The sequence below is a fragment of the Heloderma suspectum genome, chromosome 7 (assembly GCF_057233095.1).
Source record: "Heloderma suspectum isolate Gila_16-S chromosome 7, 16-S_ref, whole genome shotgun sequence".
NCBI lineage: Eukaryota > Metazoa > Chordata > Lepidosauria > Squamata > Helodermatidae > Heloderma > Heloderma suspectum.
The window spans coordinates 106,489,454-106,512,621 of NC_139464.1; the positions used below are offsets into that span (position 1 = coordinate 106,489,454).

The window sequence follows — 23,168 nt, forward strand, 5'->3', positions numbered from 1 at the left end:
TAAATAAATGTAGCTCTAATTGCAGACAAAAAAGTCTTTTGCTATCTTACCATGAACATTCCCCAGGAGAACGTCACCAGCTGCTGAAGACAGAAATGAAGATTCTGCATAAAGATATTTGGTTTTTAATAAACCATGTTTGGTAGAAATGTTAATGGATGAGCCTTGTAGCTTTTCTATATTCACACTCTGTAAAAAAAGAAAAGAAAAATTCAATAAAGTAATATTGTGACTTTATTATTATTTCCAGGCAATAAAAAAGCATCCGTTCTCTCTAATCATGCAGTTATAGGTTAAACATTCAGATATGCTATACACATAGAATGTCAGGTATGAGCTAGATACTTCAGAACAAACTGGAAAAAACCATGCACACTCATCCAAAGATGATATAGAATATATTATCCATAAAATGTTGGAAGTATTATCCAAGCAGCAAAACTGAAGTACAGAGAAGCAAAAGTAGGTTGTTCAGAGTCATTTTTGATGTCACCTTTCCATCACAAAAGTGCATAAAGCAGTGAACAACAAACATAAAATATACAAGTAAATCCCAGAGTTAGCCATAACACAATAAATGTCAGTGCCAATGAAACCCTTTCCACAGTTAAAGGGGAAGAGGAGGAATTCGCACCCAAGATGAGGGGCTGGATAAAAAGAGAGTGCAAGACTCTGTGAGCTCTTTGAATCTCTTAGGGCTCAATCCTATGCCTGTTTGGACAGAAAAAACTTCTACAACTCCCAGCATTCCCCAGCCAGCATAGCTGGCTGGAGAACACTCAAGAGTTATAGGACATCAGGAAAAACACCCTGACTGTTAGAGCAATAGGACAATGGAACCAATTACCTAGGGAGGTAGTGGGCTCTCCCACACTGGAGGCATTCAAGATGAGGCTGGACAGCCATCTGTCAGGGATGCTCTGCCTTGGATTCCTGCACTGAGCAGGGGGTTGGACTCGATGGTCTTCTAGGCCCCTTCCAACCCTACTGTTCTATGATTCTATGACTTTTTTTCTGTCTAAAAATGCATAGGATTGCACCCCTAGCTATGGTTAAGAGACTGACTGTTATATTGGCGCCATTCCACTTGGTTTGTTCACCTCTCCTCACATGGCAACCAGAAGATATAACACCAGAAATCAGGTGTATTGATGATCAGTGGAGTTTCATAATAATCAATTAACATTAAGATAATGGGTTGAGGAAGTCCCTTGATATCAGGACAAGCAAACAGTTTTGTTGTTGTGTACAATGATAACATCTACGAAGGAGTATTGCCAAGCATCCAAAGCTATGTGGTGCATTAAAAATGAATGGCCAGCACATTAAAATGAAGAGACAAAAGTCAAAGCTAGATATTAAGCAGGTACAACAGCATCTCCTTTTTCGGATTCTATCAATAATCATATGCCGGTGGCTATGATGTTGATACCAACAAGTGAAAAACTCAATGCCACCCAGAGCATTTGACTGGAACTTTGATAGTAGTTAAGACCAGGCATCAGGATTGAGGGGGTGGGTGGGGAGAGACATTGCTAGCTCTGTTTATTCTATTATCTCAGCTCCACTCACTGCTTGCCAACCAGTTGCCACTGGGATCAATTAACAAGCCTATTGAGAAATCCAGGCACAATTTACTTCAGAAATCCCAGTAGCCCTTGTAGTGGGGCTGTCAGTTTCGGTCTCCAGGCTGTTTGCCTGGCTCTCTGTCCATGCCTGTACCCTGGAACCTGGCTTGTCTTCCTGACCTGCTTCCCAGTTTGTTTGCCTGTCCTAGAGAACAAGGACTGTATCCAAGAAACTGTCTGGCATTCTGGTCTTGGCTAGTCCTAGGAACTCCTGGCAAAACATCATTCTACAAGGCAGTTGGAACTTGATGTGGATTTGCTTTGGCTCTGGCCCATAGCTATGTTCTGCTAGTGTGCCCGACATCATGATGTATGTTATGCCAAATTGTTGTAGAAGTGTGATAAACCTGGGAAAGCAGAGGAACAAGGATATCTTCCCAAAATGGAAATCATGGCCATATGATTTCAGGACTGTGACGTAAGGGTTTCTCTAAAGCTTATTCTCTGTGGAAGGCTGCGTGGAGAAGATGGCCAACAGAATAAAACCATTTTGATAAGTCTCTTGATAGGTTGAAATCGTGGCTCAAAACAGATGTGGACAGAATCGGCTGATAAATTAAGAGATTGTCAAAGAACACAGCAGGCGGACAGGACAAGAGCCAGAATAATAAAACGCTAAAAGATGTTCACCAAATGACCAGTTTCTACAATCAAGAACTATTTCAGCACAAAGACTGTAACAGATACGTATGTCTTTTATAAATTTAACTGTGTTCTACTTGGCTCCGTTTGATTTATGCTGTAATAAGATGCGCGGTATGCTTTTAATTTTCCAATTCAATCCTTTTCATCTGCAAGGGTACCATCCAGCATGCCTAACTGATTCACAGCGTTACATTAATTCAGCTTGAAATCTGCTCTGGCATTTCAGCACTTATCATCGCCTTATGAAATGAAGGAATTCAGAGTATAATCAGACAGCTGCCCGTTCCTCAGAAACAAACAATGAACAAATTGCCCCACAAACATTCGCCTCTACCAGATGCTCCTCAGCACATCACACTTCTCTGCAGAACACAACATTCTTTCCATCAACCACTGTGAGGCAAGAGCCTGGTATCAATTTGGCCCCATTACTCTCAGTATGGATACCAAATAATTGATTCAGGCATTGGCACTGAAAACCATGTAATGACCTATGTGTAAAAGGCAGTTTAGCATTTCCATCAGTTCGTAGCTGGTGTGCACACATCAGCAGGTACAATGTGATTATGCGAATTTGTAGGGGTGGGGATTGCATCACCACCATTAATGGCACTTTAAGCTGTCCTGCCTTGGTGGGGAGAGGCAAGCCCAGTGAACAGCTGCTGCTGCTTGGTTTCACCCTATTTTATTTGTTAAATTTAAATCTAAAGTACTTTGAACAATATCTGAATGAATCAGGAGCTTCTAATATGCTCATCCCAATCTCTCTCTCTCTCTCTCTGTCAGAAACCTGCTCTAGTGACTGAAGTCTAAAGTGTCCAGTTTCACCACCAGGGGAACTATAATCCAGAGCTATAAGCCTCTGACAATCTTGGTTTACACTGGAAACGCTGACAGAGCCTTAACTACATAATGATGGTTGTAGCTGATGGAACAAACTTGTCATACAAGCCCACATGGCAGATATAAATGTAGGCTGATTGCTAACAGAAATTGCTCTTTGAGAACTCAGGCTGATCTTCTCACTCCCAAAAAGTTGGCTGCTCTGTTATTGTGCTTGGAAGGTAAGTATTCTAATATGCCGAGTTTGATGCCTAATTCTACAGCTGTAAATCCACAGTAATAATTCCACTGATTTCAATGAAGTTAGGTATGGTTTACACACACGTGTGTGTAACACAGAACATTATGTGGCCCAAGAGTCATTGTAAGATTAATTATGATATTTATGTTAAATGTTCCATGTTGTGTATCTGCAATTTTTTCTATTCCTTCAAGAGAACATTTGAAGATAATTACTACCATACAAATCAGGTCTGTGAACAAAGGGCGAAACTCTACTTTGTGCTCAGTATGGGGCTGCTGCCCAAAATGGCAGCCTGTCATGTGTTAAGTTCTTTCCCCTCCTCCTGTAATGTTGAGGCACTCTTAACTGTATCATGATCTCATCACATTGTACATTTTCTACTCCAGTACAACTGGCTGCCATTAGTGGTAGTGGGGAAAACAACATGGGTAAGCATGCCTAAATGTTATGGGGACAAATGTTCGGCAGCAGCTCCATATCAAAAGTTCAGTGTTCCGATACCTGGGCACCAAAGCAGAAGCAATGTAGACCTACTCCTGCATAACGCTACCCACATACCTCCGCTGCCCCATCTGCTGCCCCACTGCCTCTGATATCTAGTCTTTCGTTGCTATATACTGCCAAAATCTTGGACAGGTATATTGTGTACATGCAGCTGTTTAAAGAGCAATGACAGTACACCCACTAAGCACTAACACATTACCAGTGGTGGTGGCAGAAGCAGATACTGGGGATAGAGAGACAAGCATAACATCATGTTCCCTTACCCCATCAGAATTACTTAGTGGCATTTTTTCCAGGTGGTCCATGAATGCGTACATAAGAACATAAGAAGAGCCATGCTGGATCAGACCAAGGGTCCATCTAGTCCAGCATTCTGTTCACATAGTGGCCAACCAGCTGTCGAGCAGGGACCCACAGGCAGGGTATGAGCGCAACAGCATCCTCCCGCCCATGTTCCCCAGCAACTGGTGTCCATAGGCTCACTGCCTCTGGTATTGGAGGTAGCACATAGCCATCAAGACTAGTAGCCATTGATAGCCTTTTCCTCTGTGAATTTGTCCAACCCCCTTTTAAAGCCATCCAAATTGGTGGCCATCACCACATCCTGTGGTAGCGAGTTCCATAGTTTAACTATGTGCTATCATATTTCAATACTGCGGTAACCTTTTCTGATATTCAGCCCATAAAATTTCCTTTGGGGGGACTCAACATTCATTAGGCTAAGCACACCTAAATAATTCTGATGGGGTATTGTTTCCCAATGGCCCAGCCATCAAATTTCTGCATCTTTCAGCGTTCATTACTTCCCTTTCCCGTATGTGGTTTGAGGTTCAGCATACCGAAACAATTCTGATGGGGAAAGGCATATTTATGTACCAACCCCTACTACAGCAATGGTCCCTCCAACTACAGTATATATGAAGTTCCAAATCAAAGAATAATTAAGCCTCCTCTACACCCCCAACTGCAGGCATAGCCTCAGCAACAGCACACTCTTGAAACAGGGAGGTTAAAAGTCTCCTTCTCCTCTCCTCAGGCGAGTTCAAATGTATGCATGACATCACCTAACCTCTGTTGCAGTTCTAGGATAATGATAACTTTTTCTGATAGTACTATGGGCAGGGTAAGGACACTGATTACAAAGGGAGAGACTGAGCATGCTCTTTTCTGGCCAGTTTTGCAGGACTTTAACAGCACTGCAGATTTCCCTTAATAAACACAACTGTAGTATTTCCCTCTCTGTATTTCAACCATTTTGAGTGTTCAGTAGCGCACGGAAGATAATCCAATCCTCTTTTACAGAATTTAGATTTCTCTTGTCCAACTTTTAAAAAGAATAACGAAATCCCATAGGAAATGCGGGCAGAAAAGGGGAGCCAGGCTTCATTTTGTAGTACTGAGCATGCTCCATTGCACTTGAGCATGCTCAGTAGCATATGTTGAAGACACCTGATGGGGTAAGGGAAAATGATGTTACACTGGCTCTAAATGTCTAAGGGTGCAATCCTATGCATGTTTAGTCAGAAAAAGTCCTACAACTCCCATGCTGGCTGGGGAATGCCGGGCATTGTAGGACTTTTTTTATGTCTAAATACTTGTAGAATTGTGCCCTAAACTAGCCTTCCCCAACCTGGTGCTTCCCAGATGTGTCAGATGACAATTCCCATCATCCACCAGCTGGGGAAGGTAGGAATAGTCATCCAATACATCTGGAGGGCATCAGGTTGGGGAAGGCTGGATTTTGACCCAAGACCTGATGCAAATTGATGTAGCCCTGAAGCTACCTGGATTGCCCTCTTACGAACACTGCTAGGACTATTTCACATGCTAACATGGATTTAGGCAACATGCACCGAAGCAGGTTTGCTCAGAAGGAAGTTGCACGGAGTAAGTCAAAGGGGCTTACTAGGGAGTAAGTACATTGAAGGTCGCAGCCTCAAGTTGCAATTATCTTCAGATAATCTGCAATTTTTAGTTTCCAAAAGTTCACAGACCAACATGTAGAATGTCTCATTCTCTCCACACACAGCGATGTCCTTACTACTGGTTGATACTTGGCTTCAGTGTCTCTCAGCCACACTAGTCAGCCAGCATGAACTGGGGCTGCGTATTAGGCAAGCTGGAAGAGACGTCTTCTAAAGAGTTGTTTTCAAGAAGCATTGGAAAAAATATTCCCTTGATTCTCTCAAAATGCACGAGTGAATTGGTTCCCAACACAACACACTTTGGGGGGTTTCTTTCTTTTCTTTTTTAAGCTGTTTTTGTTCCTCTCTATTGTGTGTTGTATATTTTCCTAAGATTCTTCCAGTTCCCACAATAACCCTGCTTATTTATTCCTCTGAAGTTCCTCATCTTATGGGACAGCGGTCTCCAAAGTGGGGTGCACAAGACAATCCATTGGGGTGCACGAGCTGCTGACAAGCTGCCATTGTCAATGATGGCGGCGGCAGAGGCAGCAAGATGGGATAGGAGCTGAGAGGGAAGGTCCAGGGCATTTCTCTCTTGGCTCCAGCCCCATCTTGCCTCTGCCATGGCCACCGACAGCAACTGCGCCAGTCTCTGCCAGGCACGGCACAGGAAGGTGCAGTTGCTTGCTCGGCCGTGGCACCAGAGCAGCTGCCATCCTGCCGAAGGAGAGCAAATTTGCTCCAAATTTGCTGACCGTTCCTGTGATGACAAGCAGCTGTGAGTAATATGCTACCTAGCAGATATCTTTGAAAAAATAAACACCCTAAATCTGTCCCTTCAAGGTAAAGGTGACGTTTTAACAATGAGTGAGAAAGTAACTGCTTTTCGAAAGACATTCATACTACGGAAGGAGCATTTTGAAAATGGATGTTTGGAAATGTTTCCATCCGTATGTGATTTTGTTGCCAAAAACGATGTGTGTCACCTATAAAAACTTGGAAGTGGAATTTTCTCACCTTCTTAAAAATCTTCCAAACAAAGACTTTCAGCAGGTTTTGAACTCATTTGTTAAAAATGCAAAAATGTAACACCTTCTGATTAGTTTGCAAGAACTGACATCAGGGAAGATGGAAGTTTACTAGCTGAATTTCAAAAAAAAACTTTGCGTAATTGGTGGATGGGATTGAAAAATGAGTATCATGATGTAATAAGTGCAGCCAACGATGCACTTTTTCCATTTGGATCTAAGTATCTTTGTGAGATGTCTTTTTCAGCTATGACAGCCATTAAAACCAAGTAACGAAATAAACTGAACTTAGAACCAGATCTTTGAATCGCTGTATCTCAAAGTGTTAAACCAAGATTTTCAAAAATAATGAAGCATATTCCATCACATTACTCTCAATAAAAATGTTATTATTTAATAATATTTTTAGTGAGAGCAAAAAGGGTTTTTTATACCATTCATAAATAAAATACATTATTTTAAAAATATTGTTTATTTCATTTTTATCTCATACTTTTTTAATTTCTATTTTTTGTGTATGTTTTATAATGTACATAATATATTAGTACAGTAGTACATGTATATCATTTATAAATAAATATACATATAATGGGGTGCGTGCTCAAATTGTTTTTTTACTGCTAGGGGTGTGTGATCAAAAAAGTTTGGAGACCACTGTTATAGGAGACAAGATTATAGCTCTTGAAATGCAATTTTCCTTTCAAATTTGTTTTTTAAAAATCAGTATTTCACAATGGGGAACTCTTCTTCCAGTGTATACTCAGTGTTAGCCAAACAGACACAGTAAGATGAAGGAGAAGTACATCTCCTTAGAGAGCAGTCCTATGGCCTGTAGGCACTGTCTAGCGGGTCACAGGATATGCTCATTTCCAGGAACCAACATCGGAGCCCGCGCTCCAAGGTCGGTTCCCAGAAAACCAACCACCCCTCTTGTCCATGCTGCCTTGGAGGTAGTGCAGAGAAGCCCCGTCCTCCACGCTTGGAAGAGGAGTGCAGAGTGACTGAAAAGGGGTGGGGCTGGGGGCATTCCGGGGCAGGGAGAGCAGAGCTGTGCGTACGACACATACTATGTGTCGTACAGCAGCTTCCTCTCCTGGTCGGCCCCCCGCCGCTAGACAGCCAAAAACGGCTGTCTAGAGAAAAAGAGCAAGGCAGGAGAGGTGCGGAGGGAACGATCCCCCCGTGCTTTCCTGCCTTGCTTTGGAAAGGCAGTTGCCTCTGAGGTTGGAGGCGGCCGCCTATCTACTTAGGATTGCGCCCTTAGTCTCTTTGGTCAATCCCAGCCTTGCTGAGGCATATCAAATGGAGTTGCAGACCTATGTTCTTTCCATTTCACTTTAAATTATTCCCATGGAACACTCTGGAAAAAATATTCTTGCCAGCAATAAACTAGGCACACTTGTCATATTATTCTCTTCTTGCTGATCTTGAATGGATGGGAAAATACTCAGCAGTCCACCTGTGAGATATTACCCCTTGGTGCTGCTAAAGTCAGGGTCACACAATGGATTGAGACAAGAAATTTTCCACCTTCTCACTACCCAAAGAGAAAGGAAACAAACCAAAGATGACACCTTCTGGAAAATACCCAGTACTTCAACTTTAAACTGCTTAACTCAAGTTCACTCCAACAGTGATCCCCATTTCCACAGAAGAAATGCATTACACACAGCATTTTATGCTCCTGCATTTACAATATTGCTACCTTGGAATAATGAGATATTAAAATCCACTGTATGCTACCTTGCCCATGCATGCTGTTAAAAATTGTGGCCCAGCATTTTTAAAGTAACTTACCTAATGTTGGACATTAAATCCAAATTTAAGATGTTTAAAAAAGTTGATTTGCTGCTACAATGTTTAGTCTCCACTCACCACATATGAGGCTGAGAGTAATTTGGTTTTTTAAAAAAATATATGTTGAGTTATGCAGTAATGCAGTATATGCATCCAATTTTAGAGGCAAATAATAGAAGCATGTTCGGGTCAAATTCAGTGGCTGGAATCACAATTACTGTAGTATGCTAAAGAGAATTAATGTTAACTATCCTTCTTTGTAGCATAATTACATGCATTGCAAGGTAAGTGCCTGCCACGCAGCTATTAATGACACAGAGCTTCTGTCAGGAAAAATGGTTAACGATCCTAGCCACATGAAAAATTAAAAACAAACACAAACACTCAGAAACAAAAGAACTACTCTCATGTATGAGATAAAACACTACAGTGCTATTTTTGTAAGGTAATTCAATTTATCTTATAGCTTCCACATGATTGCAGCCCATACTTCAGAGGGAAAAAAAAACACTTGCTTACACTTTCTTGTGACACATGAATATCAGTGTTTCCCTGAAGAGTTCCCAGGCAGATAACTTTCCCTCCTTTAGACTGAATGTCAATTTTCTGACTCTGAAACACAATAGTATATATGTTGAAAAGTGTTCACTTTCTTATTTTTCAAAGATTTGTTTCTCAGTCACAATGGATCCTAACTTTTGAATTCAATTTCATGTGCATCTCTCAACCTCCATTCTGGAAAAATGACATGGCAATTAACACCTGTATGGCAGGCAGAAATCCAGCTGGTACAGATTTCTCCCTGCTGCACTTTCACACCTAAAAGAGTTCCACTGCTGAATTTCTACTTGTTATGCAGCTTGTTACACAAGCCCCTTCATGGATCACTGCCTTGTTGTGGCGAAGGGGCTTGCGTAACTCAGTGAAGCCATAAGCTATGCCGTGCAGGGCCACCCAAGACGGACAGGTCATGGCAGAGAGTTCTGACAAAATGTGGTCCACTGGAGAAGGAAATGGCAACCCACTCCAGTATTCTTGCCAAGAAAACCCCATGGAACGTATCACAAGGCTAAAAGAGATGACGCCGGAAGATGAGCCCCTCAGGTCAGAAGGTGCCCAATATGCTACTGGGGAAGAGCAGAGGGTATTTCCAAGTAGCGCCAGAAAGAGTGAAGCGGCTGGGCCAAACCCGAAAGGACACTCAGCTGTGGATGTGTCTGGCGGTGAAAAGAAAATCCGATGCTGTAAAGAACAATATTGTTTAGGAACCTGGAATGCCAGATCAATGAATCAAGGTAAGCTGGAGGTGGTCAAACATGAGATGGCAAGATTGAACATCAACATCTTGGGAGTCAGCGAACTCAAATGGACAGGCATGGGCGAATTTAATTCAGGTGACCATCATATCTACTATTGTGGGCAAGAATCCCTTAGAAGAAATGGAGTAGCACTCATAGTCAACAAAAGGGTGGGAAAAGCAGTACTGGGGTACAATCTTAAAAATGATAGAATGATCTCAGTACGAATCCAAGGCAAACCATTCAACATCACAGTAATTCAAGTCTATGCCCCAACCACTGAGGCCGAAGAAGCTGAGGTTGATCGGTTCTATGAAGACCTACAACACCTTCTAGAACTAACACCAAAAAAAGATGTCCTCTTCATCATAGGGGATTGGAATGCTAAAGTAGGAAGTCAAGAAATCACCGGGATAACAGGCAGGCATGGCCTTGGTGTACAAAATGAAGCAGGACAAAAGCTAATAGAGTTTTGCCAAGAGAACATGCTGATCATAGCAAACACTCTTTTCCAACAGCACAAGAGGCGACTCTACACATGGACGTCACCAGATGGTCAATATCGAAATCAGATTGATTATGTCCTTTGCAGCCAAAGATGGAGAAGCTCCATACAGTCAGTAAAAACAAGACCTGGAGCTGACTGTGGCTCAGATCATGAGCTGCTTCTTGCAAAATTTCGGCTTAAATTGAAGAACGTAGGGAAAGCCACTAAACCTTTCAGGTATGACCTAAATCATATCCCTGATGAATATACAGTGGAGGTGAGGAATAGATTTCAGGGATTAGACCTGATAGACAGAGTGCCTGAGGAACTATGGACGGAGGTCCGTAACATTGTTCAGGAGGCAGCAACGAAATCCGTCCCAAAGAAAAAGAAATGCAAGAAAGCCAAGTGGCTGTCTGATGAGGCTTTACAAGTAGCTCACGAAAGAAGGGAAGCGAAAAGCAAGGGAGAAAGGGGAAGATATACCCAACTGAATGCAGAGTTCCAGAGAATAGCAAGGAGAGAGAAGAAGGCCTTCTTAAATGAATAATGCCAAGAAATCGAGGAAAACAACAGAATGGGAAAGACTAGAGATCTCTTCAAGAAAATTGGAGATCTCAAGGGAACGTTTTGTGCAAAGACGGGCATGATAAAGGACAAAGAAGGCAGGGACCTAACAGAAGCAGATGAGATTAAGAAGAGGTGGCAAGAATACACAGAAGAACTATACAGGAAAGATCTGAATGTCCCTGATAGCCATAATAGTGCGGTCACTGAACTTGAGCCGGACATCCTCGACAGTGAAGTCAAGTGGGCCTTAGGAAGCATTAGTAACAACAAAGCTAGCGGAGATGACAGTATTCCAGCCGAGCTATTTAAAATCCTAAAAGATGATGCTGTTAAAGTGCTGCATTCAATATGCCAACAAATCTGGAACACTCAACAGTGGCCACAAGACTGGAAAAGGTCAGTTTACATTCCAATTCCAAAGAAGGGCAACGCCAAAGAGTGTTCAAACTACCGCACAATTGCGCTCATTTCACATGCCAGCAAGGTGATGCTCAAAATCCTACAAGCTAGGCTTCAGCAGTATGCGAACCGAGAACTACCGGAAGTACAAGCTGGGTTTAGAAGAGGCAGAGGAACTAGAGATCAAATCGCCAACATTCGCTGCATCATGGAGAAAGCAAGAGAATTCCAGAAAAACGTCTATTTCTGCTTCATTGACTACGCTAAAGCCTTTGATTGTGTGGATCACAACAAACTGTGGCAAATTCTTAAAGTGATGGGAGTCCCAGGCCACCTTACCTGTCTCCTGAGAAACCTGTACGAGGGTCAAGAAGCAACAGTAAGAACCAGAGATGGAACAACCGATTGGTTCAAAATTGGGAAAGGAGTACGACAAGGCTGCATATTGTCACCCTGCTTATTTAACTTATATGCAGAGTACATAATGAGAAATGCCGGGTTGGATGAATCAGAGATCGGAATTAAGATTGCCGGGAGAATTATCAACAACCTCCGATATGCAGACGATACCACCCTAATGGCAGAAAGCGAAGAGGATCTCAAGAGCCTCTTGTTGAGGGTGAAAGAGGAGAGTGCAAAAGCTGGTTTGAAACTCAACATTAAAAAAACGAAGATCATGTCATCTGGCCCTATCACTTCCTGGCATATAGAAGGGGAAGAAATGGAAGCAGTGACAGATTTTACTTTCTTGGGCTCCAAGAGCACCGCAGACGGTGACTGTAGCCATGAAATTAAAAGACGCTTGCTCCTTGGGAGGAAAGCTATGGCCAACCCAGACAGCATAGTAAGAAGCAGAGACATCACCTTGCCGACAAAGGTCCGTCTAATCAAAGCTATGGTTTTCCCAGTAGTAATGTATGGCTGTGAGAGCTGGACTATAAGGAAGGCTGAGCGCCGAAGAATTGATGCTTTCGAACTGTGGTGCTGGAGAAGACTCTTACGAGTCCCCTGGACTGCAAGGAGGTCAAATCAGTCCATCCTAAAGGAAATCAACCCTGACTGCTCTTTGGAAGGACAGATAATGAAGCTGAAGCTCCAATATTTTGGCCACCTAATGCGAAGAGAAAACTCCCTGGAAAAGACCCTGATGCTGGGAAAGACTGAAGGCAAAAGGAGAAGGGGACGGCAGAGGATGAGATGGCTAGATAGCATCACGGATGCAATGAATATGAACTTGAGCACGCTCCGGGAGAGAGCGCAGGACAGGAAGGCCTGGTGTGCTATGGTCCATGGGGTCACGAAGAGTCGGACACGACTGAATGACTGAACAACATGCAGCTGTTAAAGGCACGCGAGTCCACCCAGAAAAAAAAGTGGTAGAAGCACTGCCTTTTTCTGCCGGATCTTCTAGAAGATTTAAGGCCAGGAAAAACTTGGTCTGAAACTCTGGAGAGCTGCTGCCAATTAACGTAGATAATACTCTGTTAGAATGACCAGTGCTCTGACCTGCTATAGTAAGGCAGCTTTCTATGTCTTCAACACTATTAATAAATAGGAAATTCATCCAACTAGCAGGGCAACCTAGTACATGTCTACTCAGAAGTAAGCTCTATCGAGGTCAGTGGGACTTGCCTCCAAGTAAGCGTGTACAGGATTGTAGTCTAATATAGCGACCTTGTGTTGGACCTGCAAGAAATGAAGCTCTAGCTAAGAGATGCTTCATTTTGTCAAGCGGTTCTGTTCACTGGAATGAATGCTAACAGATGCAAAACCCCTCCACAACAGGAGTGGGCAGGAGGTAGATCTCCAGATGTTTTGGGCGTCAACTCCTAGCATTCCTGACTATTGGCCATACTGGCAGGAGCTTATGGGAGTTAACATTCAAAACATCTGAAGAACTGCCTTCTACCCACCCCCACTCTACAAGTAATCAGAACCTCCGGAGGAAATTAGGATTATTGGGTTTCTGTGATTTATTTTGAAGGATAAGAACATCCACATTTAAATATTCTGTGTACATATCCAAGCACTTAAGACTCTTAAAGTATAATGATTCTCTAATCACATCAAAAAGTGTTGTCTCTTTTGCTGACAAAAGACATGTTTTCAAGCACTACTGTACACAGAACGGATTTCTAAGCAACGCAAGGCAAACTGGTTTATCAACTCGCACAGTGAAATTGAGAAGTGGGCAGAAGATCTACTGTTCGGTCTTTGGATGATTTGCAGTAGATTGGCAAGGATTTCTGGCTGCAAATTATTTAACAATAGCAACAAAATGACTCTCCCTGCTCCAGATGCTGAAATGAAGAAACCTTAAGGTAACCAGGAGTGGTTTTTTGTGTGGAAGGACTGTGAACTACGTTCAGTTCTGGTATTCAATGCAAAAAAAACCCTGGGCTCAGAATTCCTTAATTCTAAGTGTGCTTCGAGATGGAGGGCTCCTAGTACTAACAAGTCAAAATACATTGTGCAACTATTCTATCTTTTCCTCCTTAGGGCGCAATCCTATCAGGACAGTCGGCCACCTCCGAACTCAGAGGCGTCCGACTATCCAATGCAGGGCAGGCTGAGCACGGGGGATCCTCTCCTCTGCACTCCAACTGTCCTGTATTTGCAGCAAGAAAGCCGATTTTGGCTATCTAGCTGGGGTTGTTGGAGCGGGGTGGGGGAGAGGCTAGATGGCACGAGGCATAGGAAGTGTCGTAACGATGCTTCTGCTGTCCCCTTCCCCCGGAAACTCCCCCTTTTCGCCTGCTTCGCACTGCGGTTATGAGCACGGAAATGGGGAAGAACTGCACTGCCTATGAGGGAGCGGAGGAGGGAGCGGGAAGTGCGGTTTCTGGGAACCGAAAAATCCTATGGCCTTCTAGACACTGTCTAGCTGCCGCAGAATTGCTCTCTAAATGGATCTTTTGTGAAAAGAAAAAGAATAAGTGGTGGGAAAACAAAGGAGGGTAATATTCCATGAATGAGGCAGACCAATTGTGTGACAAAAGCTTTATCTGGAAGCAAAGTATATTGGTTTTGCACCAGGCTCTGCTTGGTGGATCTCGGTATTCTAGTAAAAAACAAAGTAGATCCCACAAGCCTAAAGCCTGCCCATTCCATGGTAATCAGTATATTGGGTTTGAAATAAGCTACTACATATGCAAGAATACATTCACACTCATAAAGACAATGTATGATATTGGAGTTAAGAAACTGTAGGTCTTAAAAGAGGACAAAGAAAGGCAGTTTGCGGGAGAATGTCTCTGTACTGGTACCTTTATTGACCGCAGGACACTAGTTCCCTTATCTGTTTCTATGCTGCAGCGATCGCATTCAATTTTCTCAATCTTCACACAGCCATTCCCTGACGTCTTGATATCCAAGTCTAAAATCAATTTTAAATTGTAAAAGGTGCAGCACATAGGAACAACGTAGCAAGACACCACAGCACCGTCTCATCAACATACGACACCTTTTCGCCCAGCGCCTGAACATACCAAATTTTATGGGGGTCCTCACATCCACAGTGGCGGCACTGTCCATGTCATCTGAGATGACTGTCATCTCCTTTAGCGCCTCATCATATTTCACATGCAAAGTATCCGGATCTGGACTGTGATGGGGGTCGGCGCTCGTCCCCCTCACTGTAACGAATACCTTGTCGGCCTCGGGGTGGTTGTGTGCGTCCAGGGGGCACACGGTGACGTGGCAAGGGAGCCTCACCTTCAGCAGACCAAAGGGGCTGACAATCAGGGTCCACTCTTTGAGAGGTTTGTTACTCTTCAGCCTGCTTACTCCGGGCTCTGCTGGAGCCCTGCTTTGGCGACCAGGGCCAGTCACGAACGAGCTGACCTGCTGGCAGCCGCCACCCCGAGACTCTCGCCCCACAACGTCCCCACACTTCAACAACCCTCGCCTGCTCCCTGCCACAGTCTTCGCTGCCTGGTGCCACCATCTTGGCAGCAACAGAGGGAGTCGCATCTTGCTCCGCCTTGGCCTCAGCCCCTGAGGCGGCTTCTGGGTCCTCTATGGGCAGAGGCCGGGGGGGCACTGTGCCAGGCCACTCCGACCCCCACCCCAGAAGGAAAGGGAGAGTGAGGGAAGAGATTGCTCTGCAGGCTAGCAAGTGCCCACGGGGCCCTCCCCCGCCCCCCAGATTCGGGGGGCTCGCTGCGTTAGCCCCCCGCCCTTTACACGCCCATCCTGCAAGTTGCAAAAAAGGAAAGGGAAACTTCATAAGCACAGAAGCGAGCTGCGCAAGCACTGATTGACAGTTCCAGCGGCACCGCCCGGGTAGGCCCGTCGCCCAGGAGCGACGGCTGCTGGGAACCGTGGTTTCCTGCCGCACAAACGCCGGAACGAGCCTCGCGGCTCGAACTACAAGCCCCAGGAAGCGGAGCGCGGCACAAGGACTTGGGGCGCAATCCTATGCCCGTATGGCGGAAATACGTCCTACCCCTCCCAGCATCCCGCAGCCGGCCACTGAGCGGCTGGGGGAGGCGGGCGTTTTCCCGCTTGCGCGGGATGGGATAGGACGGGATGGGACGGGACGGGACCGCGTGCTGCCCAATCAGAACAGAGGAGGGTGGGCCGCGCGGCCCGGAGGAAGGGGGCGGGCTCCGAAGGGGAGAGCTGGTCGCCGTGGGAACTGGAGACGCTGGCGGGACGCGACGCAGGCCGCGACCGGGCGGCCCGGAGGAAGGCGGGCAGGCCGGCCGGCCCGCCGTGCAGTGACGCGGGTAAGGTGCCCCGGCCAGGCTGCGGCAGGCACCAGCGTAGGCCGAGCTGGGTTCCGCGCGGGGAGCTCCGGGCGCCGGTGAAAAGGGGCGCTGGGGTGGCGGAGGGCGGTGTCGGGACGGGCATGGAAGGGCCCGGGAGCGCAGGCTCCTTCCAGGTCGGACGGGCCTCGGCGCTTTCGAGCAAGGCCTGCTGCCTTCGCCTCAGGCTCCCGACCCGTAATATGGGGCTACCTGCCCACTGCCACGCAGCGCGGCCGCAAGGCAGGGGTGGGCAACGCGCGCCGCCGGGCCGCAGCCCCCATCATCCTTCGCCACGGGCTGTGGCGGCTAGGGCTGGCGGGAGCCGCAGCCCCGGCGGCGCCACGGGCGTAAAGCAAGCGAGAGGCGCCTGCAAGGTTTAATATTTTTTATTTTATATTTTAATATTTTTTATTTTAATGTTTTTGTTTTTTATCAGGCCTGTTTTTTATTTTAATCAGGCCTGTTTTTATTTTAACCAGGCCTTTCCTTCAAGGACTTGTACGTGGCTGTTTCCTTCTTTCTCTTCACAGTAGCTCTGTGAGGTAGGCTAGGCCGAGAGGAAGCGATTGGCTCTAAGGCACCTAGTGAGCCTAATGATTGTTTTATTTAAAGCATTTTTATCCCAGTCTTCAGCACAGAGTGGCTTACATGCAGTCAATGAAAACAAGACAGCCCCTGCCCGCAGGATTACAACCTAAAAGACACAGCACGAAAGGTAAAAGGAAGGGGAGGAAAACAGCAAACGCAGGCATCCATTCTGAAAGTTATTCCTATAAAGACAAGCTGGGAACCGTTTGTTTATTTATTACCTTTTTATAACGCCCAGTAGCCGAAGCTCTCTGGGTGGTTCACAACAATTAAAACCATAAAATACAAGAAAATAAAATACAGATGATAAAATACAATATAAAAGCTTAAAAGTTTAACGGCTCAGGGAGAGGAGGAGCCTGAAGGAGCTGGTCTTTCATCAGAGCTGATGGAATGGCCCTACTTCCCCTCTCATCTCTCTTTACTGTGGACTAAGTGGGGATTTAAACCTCGAACTCCCCAGTCATAGTTTAACTCTGCATCACACCAGCTCTGCTATGAAATTATAATGCACTGGAATAAAAGTAATTATGGTGAACTGGCAGCCCTAATACTTAGAATGGCATCTGATCCACACACATTTCCCATTATATTCCAGTGAAGCCAGTACAGTTGGTTTAAAACAAAAAAGAGGCAATCCAGACTTCAGACACCACCGTACCACATATGACCCCACCTTCAGGGAATGGCATACCTAACAGAGTAAACCTTGCCCTGATTTCAGGGCAATTGTACAACAAACTCTTAAGCCAGTTTAAGCTATGCTGGCTGGGGAATGCTGGGAGTTGTAGGACTTTTTTCTGTCTAAACATGCGTAGGATTGCACCTTTAATCAATTGTATCAATTGTGCCAGTGGAAGTGAACTTCCCACTTTCTCTTTCCCACAGGGGCCCCTCTAGCCCCTGAAAATGCTACACAGAGAGTCAGGAGACCCTGCTGAATGGGGTGAGCTGTGGTTAGGGGGAGGGATCCCCCAAAACTGGGCCGAAGAACCTTCCATGAATGGAGCCCTTCCACTCATGGAAGGCAGATCCTGGACCCAACACAATGTAACTTATATCAACAAAAACAAGAAAGAGATCTAGGGCAAGAGATTTCCGCCAAGTCCTGGAAATGGACCTAGGAGAATGTTCTCTTGGAAACACTATGTTTAAATCGAGAGGAGCGTTTAAATAAATTCACTTTTAGGTCGGTGTTAAGATACTATCAGCTATTGTTACAACATATGTGTTCCAAAACCTGTATAAGAATATAGAAATATTGATTAAAAAAACTTTTATAACTTTCGTTCATTTTCTTTGTATTTAAAAAAAAACACGCCTTTTAGATTCTTAGCTCTCAAAAATAATACTTGAGGGCAGTTCTTAAAAAGCCTTCAGTACTATTTAATGATGTTAAATAGTTTGTTGCATAATGTGATGTAACACAGTGATGTTTCATAATGTGAAAGAATTTCTTTGCTCATTCACATTTCACTGTCAGCTTCAGGCCTCAGATCATTTTATGTGCAGTCTTTGCTGTAATGTAGATTTCTGCCATCAGATGGCAGTAACTACACATCCATTTCACTGCACCTCCCTAGTTACAGGGTTCATATACACAAACAGACATTTAGAGAAATGCCACCCATGTAGCCTATACATGTTCAGGAATGTCTGATGCATGATTCTGCAAACATACATGCTGAATGTGATTCAGAAATGTGATGCCTTCTGCCTTACCAGTTCTGAAAAGACATATTCTCCATTCTGAGGAGATGACAGCCTCTGACTATCGTGTTGTAACTGGAGAATCATGAAGAAGCCTGTGTTATCTAGAAGATGGATATATCTCCTTAGTTAGCCCCGGAATGGCAGGAGTATTCTCTGCTCCACACTACAGAGCGCATGGCATCTTCCCGCTTAATTCCAGCATTACCTATTTCAGTCTACAGTATGATGGCCACCAGAGGCACCTTCACCCTTCTGTTTTGTATATACCTTTTTTAAAAACAACTTCCTTTTTATTGCGTTTTCATTAAGTGTCAATAATATCAATAAATAAAATGGTGAGGTTACTATACTGGAAGTTTACAAACTATCCCATCTGTTAACTATTGACATTTATTATAAAGGTATAAATTGGTGATGGGAGTACCAGACCACCTTACCCGTCTCCTGAGAAACCTGTACGAGGGTCAAGAAGCAACAGTAAGAACCAGACATGGAACAACCGATTGGTTCAAAATTGGGAAAGGAGTACGACAAGGCTGCATATTGTCACCCTGCTTATTTAACTTATATGCAGAGTACATCATGAGAAATGCCGGGTTGGATGAATCAGAGGTCGGAATTAAGATTGCTGGGAGAATTATCAACAACCTCCGATATGCAGACGATACCACCCTAATGGCAGAAAGCGAAGAGGATCTCAAGAGCCTCTTGTTGAGGGTGAAAGAGGAGAGTGCAAAAGCTGGTTTGAAACTCAACATTAAAAAAACGAAGATCATGTCATCTGGCCCTATCACTTCCTGGCATATAGAAGGGGAAGAAATGGAAGCAGTGACAGATTTTACTTTCTTGGGCTCCAAGATCACCGCAGACGGTGACTGTAGCCATGAAATTAAAAGACGCTTGCTCCTTGGGAGGAAAGCTATGGCCAACCTAGACAGCATAGTAAGAAGCAGAGACATCACCTTGCCGACAAAGGTCCGTCTAATCAAAGCTATGGTTTTCCCAGTAGTAATGTATGGCTGTGAGAGCTGGACTATAAGGAAGGCTGAGCGCCGAAGAATTGATGCTTTCGAACTGTGGTGCTGGAGAAGACTCTTACGAGTCCCCTGGACTGCAAGGAGGTCAAATCAGTCCATCCTAAAGGAAATCAACCCTGAGTGCTCATTGGAAGGACAGATAATGAAGCTGAAGCTCCAATATTTTGGCCACCTAATGCGAAGAGAAAACTCCCTGGAAAAGACCCTGATGCTGGGAAAGACTGAAGGCAAAAGGAGAAGGGGACGGCAGAGGATGAGATGGCTAGATAGCATCACGGATGCAATGAATATGAACTTGAGCACGCTCCGGGAGAGAGCGCAGGACAGGAAGGCCTGGCGTGCTATGGTCCATGGGGTCACGAAGAGTCGGACACGACTGAACGACTGAACAACAACAACAACAATAAATTGGTACCAGTTCCAGTTAAGCACACTACAAAACGTAGCATGCATTTTATATTGGACTTACAGCTGACAGTTTAGGAGGAGCTAACAGAAAGCAGCATTTGTTATGCCTTTGCATAAATAGCTTAATAATTATGTCCCTCTGTATAAATAGCTTAATAATTATGTCCCTCTGTATAAATAGCTTAATAATTTGTCTCTCAAACCTTCATTGGCACTCACTGCTTATATGAAGTGTTGTCCGAGTAGGAAAAAAAATTATCTCAGGTTGTAAAGAAAGTGCTACTCTTAGCTATTCCATTTGCCTTCTGCTACTGATAGTTGAGTTTTTTCATTGTCTTTAAGGCTTCAATCCCGTACACACTTACCTGAGAGTAAGTCCTGTTGCACATAATGAGACTTAGTAATGAGTAATTGCGTATAGGATTGTGCTGCATGTCTCCATATTTGTTCGGACTATTGTTACATTGATGTAATTGTGTCCAGTTTCTATTTTGGGGGTAAGCACACTTTAGCTTCCCAACTTCTTCCTATCTTTTTTCTCCACAGTGTCGCAGCACACCAAGCAGGCATATATGCTGTGCATTTTCCAATACTGCAGGCATAGATAGGCCAGTAGGAGGGAAATGTTGCACCCCTATAAGCCTCGGAGGGAGCAATCCTATGGCCACCAGTCAGTGGCTAGACAGCCATAGGATATCTTATTTTCCAGGAACTGACCTTGGAGCCCGCGCTCCGAGGTTGGTTCCCAGAGAACCAACCTTTCCTTCCATGCAAGAGGAGTGTGGAGCAGCCAAAATGGGGCATGCTGGGGCGGGGAGAGCGGAAATGCCTGTATGACACATCCAATGTGTCGTCCGGCAGCCTCCTCCCCTGCTTGGCCCCTCTGTCTAGCTGAAAATGTGGGGCAGGAGGAGCGCAGCGGGAACAATCCCCTCCATAATTCTCTTGCCCTGCATCGGATACGCGGTTGCCTCCGAGTTCGGAGGTGACCACCTATCTGCATAGGATTGCACCCTAAATGGAACGTCTGTCTTCATGGGTGGTTTATCTATGAAGATTTGACATTGGGCCCAAGCAAATGTTGTCTCCATGCCCACTTATAAGCTGTACTAGATGGTAGAAAACACTTCTATTCCACACAAGGAGGGTTCTTTTTACATTCTCTCACATTCAGTCATTACTGGTTCTTGCACAATTATTTTGAGCATGCTTTCAAATTGGAAGCATCACTACTATAAACAGCTGCTTATCAGCACGTTAAGGTTTAGGCTCCAGATTTCCCTTTCTTTTCATGTCTAAGTAACTTGGAGGCATGTTTCCAATTGAAGCTTAAGTTCCTCAGAAAAAAGGAAAGAAAAAAAATACGTATTTATTTAATTTATGGCACAGTGTTTGGAATCTAACATTCTTTTGATTTCAGTATAAGAGTGATAGTGCATTAAATATTTAGAGGATCCTGAGGTGTTTTTACATTCTTTGACAACCTTGTCTGAAAAGTCCAGTCACAGAGGGTTTATGGGGCTTTTAAAAAAGAGGCCATGCCCAACTTGAGCATTTACAGTGCTGAAGATGATGAAAGGACATGAGTGCTTGCTATTAATAGTGTGGAAAAGCACTAGCCTCCGCTTGCATTTTTCCATGGTTGAGTTTCTAAACATAAAGCTTGAAAATTTACTTGGGCTCCATGAAGTTCATAGAGTCATAGAACAGTAGGGTTGGAAGGGGGCCTATAAGACCATTGAGTCCAATGGACTCAGTGCAGGAATCGAAGTCAGAGCATCCCTGACAGATGGCTGTCCAGCCTCATCTTGAATGGCTCCAGGGTGGGAGAAACCACTACTTCCCTAGGTCATTGGTTCTATTGTCATATTGCTCTAACAGTCAGGAAGTTTTTCCTGATGTTTAGCTGGAATCTGGCTTCCTGTAACTTGAGCCCATGATTCCGTGTCCTGCATTCTGGGATGATCGAGAAAAGATCCTGGCCTTCCTCTCCGTGACAACCTTTCAAGTACTTGAAGAGCGCTATCCTATATCCCCTCAGTCTTCTCTTCTCAAGGCTAAACATGCCCATTTCTTTCAGTCTCTCTTCATAGGGCTTTGTTTCCAGTCCCCTGATCATCTTTGTTGCCCTCCTCTGAACCCTCTCCAGCTTGTCTGCATCCTTCCTAAAATGCGGTGCCCAGAATTGAACACAGTACTCCAGATGAGGCCTAACCAGTGCTGAGTAGAGGGGAACTAGTACTTCCTGGGATTTGGAAGCTATGCTTCTGTTAATGCAGCCCAAAAGAGCATTTGCCTTTTTTGCAGCCACATCACATTGTTGGCTCATATTCAGCTTGTGATCAACAACAATTCCAAGATCCTTCTTGCCTGTAGTGTTGTTGAGCCACGTATCCCCCATCTGGTAACTGTGCATTTGGTTTCTTTTTCCTAGGTGCAGAACTTGGCATTTATCCCTATTAAATGTAATTCTGTTGTTTTCTGCCCAGCGCTCCAGGCTGTCAAGATCACTTTGAATTTTGTTTTTCTCTTCTAAGGTATTAGCTATCCTGCAGATGATATAATTTTGTATCATCTGCAGATCTGATCAGCATTCCCTGCACCTCCTCCTCCAAGTCATTAATAAAAATGTGGAAGAGCAGTGGGCCCAGGACTAAGCCCTGCGGTACCCCACTCCTTACCCCCAGTTTGAGAAGGTCCCATTGATAAGCACTCTTTGAGTCCCATTCTGTAGCCAGACTCTGGATCCACCTGATCACTGTTTCATCTAGCCCACTTTGAGCTAGTTTGCTCATCAGGCTATCATGGGGCACTTTGTTGAAAGCTTTGCTGAAGTCGAGGTATATGATGTCCACAGCATTCCCACAGTCCACAAGGGAGGTTACCTGATCCAAAAATGAGATCAGATTTGTCTGGCAGGATTTGTTCTTGACAAATCCATGTTGGCTTTGAGTAATCACTGCATTGTTTTCAAGATGCTTACAGACTGATTGCTTTATCATCTGCTCCAGAATTTTCCCAGGGATTGATGTCAGACTGACTGGTCTGTAGTTCCCAGGTTCCTCCTTTTTACCCTTTTTGAAGATAGGGACAACATTAGCCCTCCTCCTGTCATCTGGCACTTCCCATGATTTCTCCATGATTTCTCAAAGAGAATAGACAGTGGTTCTGAGAGTTCTTCTGCCAGTTCCTTTATTACTCAAGGGTGCAGTTCATCTGGCCCTGGAGATTTGAACTCATTCAAAGTAATGAGGTGTTCCTTGACCATATGCCTATCAATCTCGAGCTGCAATCCTGCCCCTTCAGCCTGTACTTCGCCTT

The 23,168-nt window shown here is 44.6% G+C and overlaps 2 protein-coding genes across 7 annotated transcripts in view; one reads left to right on the forward strand and one right to left on the reverse strand.

Moving 5' to 3' along the window:
• Positions 1-15,570, reverse strand: part of FAM185A (family with sequence similarity 185 member A) — a 60,501-nt gene extending 44,931 nt beyond the window's left edge. For 2 of the 3 annotated variants that reach the window (XM_084811507.1, XM_084811509.1), the window contains exons 1-4: positions 14,839-15,570; positions 14,617-14,726; positions 9,116-9,208; positions 51-189 (exon numbers count right to left, since the gene is read on the reverse strand). In XM_084811507.1, the coding sequence (XP_084667633.1) occupies positions 51-189; positions 9,116-9,208; positions 14,617-14,726; positions 14,839-15,322 (826 nt within the window). In that variant the 5' untranslated portion in view covers positions 15,323-15,570. The remainder of the gene's footprint in view (positions 1-50; positions 190-9,115; positions 9,209-14,616; positions 14,727-14,838) is intronic. The other variant, XM_084811508.1, reaches the window with a different exon arrangement.
• A 398-nt stretch (positions 15,571-15,968) lies between these two features.
• Positions 15,969-23,168, forward strand: part of CCDC146 (coiled-coil domain containing 146) — a 97,181-nt gene continuing 89,981 nt past the window's right edge. For all 4 annotated transcript variants that reach the window (XM_084811498.1, XM_084811499.1, XM_084811497.1 and 1 more), the window contains exon 1: positions 15,969-16,080. The gene's annotated coding sequence lies outside the window, so the exon portion shown is untranslated. The remainder of the gene's footprint in view (positions 16,081-23,168) is intronic.